Source organism: Eurypyga helias, unplaced genomic scaffold (genome assembly GCF_000690775.1).
Source record: "Eurypyga helias isolate BGI_N326 unplaced genomic scaffold, ASM69077v1 scaffold48792, whole genome shotgun sequence".
NCBI classification, from domain to species: domain Eukaryota; kingdom Metazoa; phylum Chordata; class Aves; order Eurypygiformes; family Eurypygidae; genus Eurypyga; species Eurypyga helias.
In genome coordinates this window covers 1-8,255 of record NW_010238897.1, presented here as the reverse complement: position 1 = coordinate 8,255, position 8,255 = coordinate 1, and the positions used below count along the sequence as shown (strand labels likewise).

At 43.2% G+C, this 8,255-nt stretch overlaps 1 protein-coding gene across 1 annotated transcript; it reads left to right on the top strand.

Annotated features, from left to right (window-relative positions):
- The first annotated feature begins 5,292 nt into the window (after positions 1-5,292).
- Positions 5,293-6,369, top strand: CCR4 (chemokine (C-C motif) receptor 4). Its single transcript, XM_010147966.1, has one exon. It carries the CDS (start codon positions 5,293-5,295, stop codon positions 6,367-6,369), a length of 1,077 nt encoding a protein of 358 aa, XP_010146268.1.
- Positions 6,370-8,255: the final 1,886 nt, after the last annotated feature.

The window sequence follows — 8,255 nt, the reverse complement described above, 5'->3', positions numbered from 1 at the left end:
ATTTTATGAGGAGTTCTGAATATAGCAGCTTTGCAAGCACAGCATGTAGAAAGAAGTCAAATTAGGCTGAGGAAAATGATAGCCAATACCATTCACAGAATTGCCAGTGGATACAAACAGCAGAATGCATAGGATGTCGGGGATTGAACTTAACAGTGTTGAGCAAGGAAAACACGTTTTGGGCTTAAATCTTTTGCTTGTCAGTGCAAGTGTCTGTCGTAGCCAAAAGGAATTGCTGTGTTGAAAAAGACTGAGGTAAATTATAAGTGAATCACCTGGGACAACAGCATAGCCTGTAGTTGTCTCTAAAATTAGGAAATTAGTCCACTTTTTCTGTTCTCTGTCAGATTGCTGCAGTTTTAGTCATGCTGAGGAAATCTGGAATAAACTGAAAATTACAACTGCGCAATGAACAGGTGGCAAAGACACTTTGCCAACAAGCAAGGACGGGAACTACAGATGTGCAAACTTCGATTCAAATTCACAGGAATTGCAAAAGAAGAACTGCACAAGGCCTGATCATGCAAGAAGGGGTTGGCAGCCTGATGGAAAGGAAGGTTTGTTGAGGAAGGTTATCGTTTGTCCAGCTGTTTTGGCGGCCTGATCTGCACAACCAGTAAAAATACTGATTTTTGCAATAGATTGCTATCTTCAGTTACCGTCATCTGCCTGTCTCCTGGGGCAGACTCTTCTGGCTGAGGGCTCATCTAACACACACTTCTGAATCGTCTGTCCATGGCCAACATGGATGTCAGAGGGAATGGATGGTGCACTGGCATATCAGTGGTACCTCACAGCCTAGCTAGCGGGTTAGATGAACGTCTATCTCCAGTCCTTCCTTGGGGAGGACTCTTAGGCATCTTGTAAAAGTTAACGGTAAGACTTTCTGTAAAAGGTGGGAGTGGCTGAAATCAACTTTGGGTGAGAAGCAAGGTTTTCATGGTTCGGGTTGTTCTGCTTTTTGCTTTTATTAAGTTGCCTTCTGTTGGTTTTAATGCGCCACCCCCTCCCCATCCTATATAAAAGGTTAATCTCCTCCCAGTCAGGCTAACCAGGTTTGCTCCACTTCTCTGCACGCTGGTGGTTTATTTGGTCAGGGCCACATACCTGAAACCACCCAGGAGAGAGGTAAGACCTCTTTCTTGTCCCCTTCCCCTGCCAGCCTGTTAGTTTTAAAGCAACATCCTCTACCTCTCACTGAGATCCCTTCCCCCTTTCCTCGTAATCTTGCGGTCTCCTGCCATGTCCCTTTTGCTGGTTTCTGCCAGCTTCGTCTTCTCCAAGGAGGAGCTGAAAAAAGGCAGGCTGGCACGTTAGAAGGGGACCTCAGAGCACCCCTACCACAGACAACAGTTAGAGTCCCTTTCACTCTTCTTTCTCTCCAAGCCATGGCAGGACCTTCCCTCACAATACCTTTCATCCATTTTCTGCTTTGTCTCATTTACTCAGAGATTATTTTTCTTGTCTTCTCTGCAGTTTTCCTCACAGGTTGTCCCAGGGACTCTCTTAATTCTCTTGATTTTTATGAACTGGCAGATATTTTTTTTTAGCATCATTTTCTGGAGTTCAACATCTGTAGCCACAACCATTCTTCTCTTTCTGTGGCTGAGCATTCCTCTTTCTGCAGAGATGCTCAGTCTTGCTCAGAAATGCACTGGTACGGCAGGCTTCTGCAACACAACTGCTGCTCTGCAAGACAGCGTGATCCAGCCATTCCTCCCCACCCCTAACCCCCAGCCACACGTGTGCCCTGACAAGGAGCCTTTGCCGCCCTACTCCGGCAGCAGCAGCCCAGCTTCCCACCCCAGGCAGCCAGCAACTACAGAAAGTTGCTTAGGAAGCATTCGCTACTTGAAAGTCTTCCAAAGAAGGACCAGGCAAAAGGCAGTGTGCTGGATAGGTCCTTTCTTCAGGCCAGTGCCGTATGCCAATCATGCTAAACTGGCATTCATAAAGCTGCGGAATTGGTCCCTGCTAACAGTACGATTGAAAGATCAGAAGCATATCTAAAGTGTGTCATGTGTGCTAAAGACAGGTCAACAGACCTCAAGAGGTTCCTGATGATGGGAAATCATCCCTTACCCAAGAAGAGATCTTACGGCGTGGAAGAGAGATTGTATCTGGGTTCAGTTCTATTCACTACTTCATCTGGAAATCAAGAAAAATCAGCACTTATGAAATTCAAAGGAGATACCTAGTTTGATGGAGTGAAAAATAATGAGTTGGACAAGATAAGCGTGCAGATGCACGGTGGTTTATTGAGATAAAAAATTACAGCCAAACCCAAGAGTGAACAATGCCTACAGAGCAAGAGGTGTGTTTTTCCTGAAAAGCGGGTGCTTAAATAAAGATTTTATGTCATTGTTATTATGGGTGAAGAGCTGAACTTGTGCCCCTAGCACAAAAACATGCCAAAGAAGAGAATAATGAGGCCCTTACATGGACAAAAGGCAGAAAGAGGAACAGTTTCCAGTTTCTGTGAGCAAAGCCGACGAAACTGGTACCAGTGTTGCCTGCTCATCTGATGTTCTCGTCTTTAAAAGACTGCTAGTGAACTGAAGAGATGTACACAATCTGCAGAGCAACAACCTCTGCTGGAGGAACAACTCCCAGGGACAGATATAAAAATCTCCACAGGTGGAGCTTGTGAAAGATGACCGAGAAGCTACTCCCGTACAATTGTTTTATTCTGGAGAAACATGAAACCAGCAGATCCCACATCTCATGTTGTCTTCACATCAAGCTCTTCTGGAAGAAACACTTCGGCCAAATCTAAGTTATTGGGCACAGTAACGATGTCAGAGGCATATGGGATAGCAGCAAATAGCATAACTGAACAAGTGCTATACCTGTGTCTGGAATAACACCACAGGTCGAACTGGAAGATATATAATCTCTGCTGGACTGAGAGCTATGATTCTCCCTATCCTCCCAACCACCTCCTGTAGCTTTCCTGTTTCTGCTTCTCATTGTGCCTCTGCAGTTTCTCCTGCTAACAAGCAAGCAGCCTCCCCTGTTGAGAAAAGGCTTTTACTTCTGCTTGGCTGGCCTTTTCTGGGACACAGAGAGTAGCACTTGCCAGCTGCGAGCACAGCTGTCCTGCAGGCAGGACTCCAAACCATCCCGTTTGACTAGCACATGTCCTCTGTGCTCTCCTCTGCCTTCCCGGGATGCCCTGAAAGACAGACCGCACTCTCGGGAGAAATTCATAGAAGCTGCTGAGCTTCTTGCTGTGAGGGTAAACCACGGGAAACCTCAGCACCCTCTGCCCTTACACCACACACGCACGCATGCGTGCATCTGACTTCTTATTTTGATATTCTGACCACTGTTACTATTCATGCTAGCTCAGTGGTAGGAGGTAGATTTGCTGTATATAAAACCCGCCATGGGAGACATCAAGCAAAAAGGTCGCGTGAATTAACACGCCTTCATTTCTTTTCTTGGCAAGGAAAGTGGGAGCTAGGAAGGTCAAACAACAGTGAGTAGAAGGAGCCTTTCCTACACTAAATATAGACAGATTTTTTTTTGTTTCTACAATTACACAGTGTAACTTGCAAACTTAGTGATCTGGCAGAGAGGGGCTAGAAACACACCCACCAAGTGCCTTCCTCCTCTCTGCTCACTACAGATGATGCTTTGATTATTTTTTTCTAAGAATAAGATGCATTTTACAACCTGTAAGAAAGAACAAGGTTTCTGCTGAATAGAAGCTGCTTAGTGACATTTATTTTAATGATTACTGGGTGAGATGAAGCTGCTTTAACTCAGTAATCAGTGGAAACTTTGCATTTCCTTACCCCTTCTAAGATGTGTTTAATTTTATTTCTGAGTCTAAGGGACTATCTCTGATGAGCAATGAGGAGAGAAGCACTTGTGATACGATCTGTAAGGAAGTACCAAGTTTCCGTTAAGCGACACAGCTACCTAGTGACATCTGCTTTTTGCAGCTGCTGGATATCGCGGTGTAGGCAGCACCTCCGTGACAGAGCTACCTGGTGTGAAACGAGTGATTCTGCACCCTTAGAGCAAAGCAGCTTCTTCACGTCATCTGAGAAGAAAGGAGGAGAAAAGGTAAAATTCACAAAATGCAGTTGCTGAAGCTGTTGTGTATCATGTATGAGCATCGTGTGTGACTGTAATGCTTTTTCATTTGCCTTTTGTTGTGGCTCAGGTAATTTTTAAAGCAGTTTTAAGAGCACCTGCATCATCAGAAGTGGGGGTGTGTGTATTCTGTAAGCATATGCTTTCAGTTTTAAATATTTAAGTCTATTATGCTGAACCTAGATTAGATTCAGGTGTATCTAGGCACAGCTGTTGCAAAGCTGTCATCTCTAGACCACTGGCGTCAAACAGTTTTGTTCCTGTGCCTTGTAATTCAGATTAAATTCCTCTCTGTGTATAACTGTAGGCTGGAGAAGTGTCATGCCTGGGACTACACACAATAGGGGTCAGGTTAATGACAGTCAATGTTCATTGCTACATAGCAGCAAGGTACAGTGCAAAGATAAATAAAGCAATAATACTCACTTTTCTTCTGCTTTCCATTCATGAAAACAAAGACAAAGACATAACTCGGGGTTAGAAAATGTTAGGCTGAAAGAATGACACTTGCTGCGATGTGAATAACACGCACCGTAATACATCAGCAATATATTTGCACTGTGTCCAGGTTAGTCCCCTTGAAGTAACTCCACTTAAAACTCTGTCTCTGCCCATTAGAAAAGAACATACATACAAAAATAAAAAATTTCTCTTATTCACTTAGCCACAAATGTCAGCTTTCAGTAAGCCTAATCTCATTATAAAATGAAGAAGGAAGAGTCAGGTGCATTTTTATTACTGTTTTCTTACAGGGTTGTTTGCCTGATTGGAAAGGAGGTTGAAATCATGAACTGTTATGAACAGTGGCTTGCCTTTTTACTTTATTCCACACAGGATTTATCCCTCTCTGATTCACAACCTGTGGTGTGTCTCTTTCATTCCTCTTTGCTTTCCTCTCCACCATTTGCACAGTGTTCTGTGTGCTTGACGTCCGAGTCGCACGGTGTTGCGAGGACTGAGCACACGCCTGTTAAGGACAGTACATTTTGCAAGCGTGCATATGCATCCCATAACGCTTAAATAGAGTTTGAGAATCTGGAATCAGAAGTGCACTGGAACTGCAAGGCAGTCATCGCCAGCGATTCAAGCTTGCGGAGTAGCCGCATGAATCACCAGCACTGAAAGTCACTGACATTTTTACATTCTTTTCTTCTCAGGAGAAAAAAAAAAAAAAAGAAAACCCAAAACATGAGTTCTTCAAGTACAGAGTCCATTGAAGTTGAAATCTCAACCTTGTATGACTACTACGAGAATTACAACAATGCTCCCAAACCGTGCAGTAAGGAAAGCGTCAAGAGGTTTGCAGCCTCCTTCCTACCTGTCCTGTATACCCTAGTATTCCTGGTGGGGCTCATGGGAAACATTCTGGTCATTGTGGTCCTCTTCAAATACAAGAGGCTGAAGAGCATGACTGACGTGTACTTGCTAAACCTCGCCATCTCAGATTTGCTCTTCGTTTTATCCTTGCCCTTCTGGTCTTACTTCACGATAGACCAGTGGGTTTTTGGAACTCCCTGGTGCAAAATCATTTCCTGGATCTACCTGGTTGGGTTTTACAGTGGGATATTTTTTATTATGCTTATGAGCATAGACAGATACCTGGCAATTGTTCGTGCGGTGTTTTCGTTGAAAGCAAGGACTGCCTTCCACGGCTTGATTACTAGCCTTGTTGTATGGCTAATAGCTCTTTCAGCCTCAGTTCCAGAACTCATATTTAGAGAATCTTTTAACGAACGTAATTATACCACCTGCAAGCCAAGATATCCAGGCAATTTCACAACATGGAAGCTATTTTCCACTTTGGAAATCAACATTTTAGGGCTCCTAATCCCTTTCATAGTTATGACATTTTGCTACTCCATGATCGTTAAAACATTAGTTCACTGTAGAAATGAGAAAAAGAGTAAGGCTGTGAGGATGATCTTTGCTGTCATGATCATGTTTTTCTTCTTTTGGACCCCTTACAACATTGTTATTTTCTTACAACTGCTGGAACTTATGGGAGTCATTAGAGACTGTCAAGCGAGCAGGAATCTGGACTATGCTTTCCAGGTAACGGAAATCCTCGGCCTTTTTCACTGTTGCCTCAATCCAGTCATCTACTTCTTCATGGGCGAAAAATTTAAGAAGTACCTGAAGATGCTCTTTAAGAACTGGCGGTTACCTGGGGATATTTGCAAGTGGTGTGGAGTTCACATCACTTACCGCACTGAATCGACCAGTTCATTCCACACACAGTCTACGGGGGATCAAGACGCTCTGTAACGTGTTTCACACCAGCCACTGGACTCACCAGCAAGCAAACTGACAAAAGCACGAACTTTGAAAAGCTAAGCAAATGCACACGCACTTAACAGTAAGCTAGTGCTGGATAATTACTTACTTCAGCTTTGATTTCTGCCTCTAGAGTTTGTGAGTATTATGACAGAAGGTGTCCTAGGTGTGAAACGTGGAAGATGAAGCAGGCGAGTTTTATCTGCTACGGTTACAAATCACTGCTCAGACATTATCAGCAGCCTCAGCGCTCCGCAAAGCATGATGCTGTGCTGCTTCTTGTTCACCAGCACCAAGGGGGAGGTTGGCCTGCGTGCAGGGGCAGAGGAGAGACAGCTGCTTGTCAACAGCCCATGCATTTCTAAAATACATTCATTTATTCAAGAAGGATGGTTATTACCGTACTTCTTAATTCTACAGTTGATCCGTGTAGGACTTGGTCGCTCTGACTCTTGGCAAGCTGTTAACTACCTGCTACTGTTCAATGTTTCATCTCATGGAAAGGATGCACCCTCTGTCATTAAGAAAAAGGACACAAAATATATTCTTTATGTGCACAAAGATGCAAAGCAAATGCATTATATTGTGTTATAAACACTTTTTCTCTTAGGTATCCAAGTTGTCACATATGGCTATAAGTAGGTGTAAATATAGGCATTTTGAATTACCTTGTTACTGTAATTCAGGATAGCAATTCTGTATTTTAATTAACATAGAAAATGTTTAAAATATTTTTGAATAAAAGCATTTAAAAAAATTATTTTCCAGCACATGTGAATAAATTTGAAGCATCTTGGTTAAAAGTGTAAAGTGAATGTTCTTTGTTCCGAAAATACTTAACCCCAAGACTCAGTTTGCATTGACTGGAGACATAGGTGCCAAAACAAAAGAAATTAAAAGCTGAGATTGCGCAGAAATGGTCTATCATATCTTAACCACACAAAGAATCCCAGCAATTGATAAGAGCAAAATGTGAAGAGTGTGATGCCCCAGTAGCCACTTACAGCTCTACATGATACTCATCAGAGATCTGGAACAGGAAGGAAACTCACACAGCAGTGTTTAGATTTTGGCATAAAAATGATTTTAAAAGAGGCAAAAATCGGTAACGTGGTAGCAGGCAAAGTAGGAGTTGAAAAATACACATGGGAAGGTATTTCTTGTGTGTCTTTTGTCTGGATGGCTTCCATTCTTTAATTTTTTTAGGCTGCCAATAACAAAGTGCCTGCTCAGCATTCAGGCATGGCCACAAAGAGCAGGCAAGGCATTAAAATGCATCAGGAAAGGGCTGGAGAAGAAATGTAAAAATATTGTAGTGCCAATCACCTTAAATAAGAAACCTGCGTGGAAGCTCACCTGCGTATGACCTCTCCTGTGAGATGAGACTGAAAATGAAAAGCATCCCACTTAAATACTCACGCACGTACATATCCATCTTAATTAATTTTGGGAATGCATTACTATTAGCAGTTCGCCGAGGCTGACAGGCAAGGATCTGCCTTAATGCAGGTAATAGCTATGGAAGACGTTACTTGCAGTGAGAAAGTGTCCCCTTTCCTAAGAAAAAACTATCAATTCTTACTACTCAAACCCTTACAAGCCACTGAGTAAATCAGCTGGGAAAAACTGCTGCAAGGGGTGGGTTAAGCCATCCATTACCTATTTTGAGAAGGAAGACAAATTGCAAGTGTCAGGTGCTTCAGAGCCTCAGAGATGTCACTGAACCCAACAAGACGTCACTCCCAAGCCAGCACGGCACGTTGTTCACACAGATGTGATACTGGCGGTGCAGGCACCGTGAACTGCTGAGCTATTCATCAGTCAAGTGCACAGACTGACCTGAAAGCCAGACAGCACACTGTCGTGGTTTAACTCCG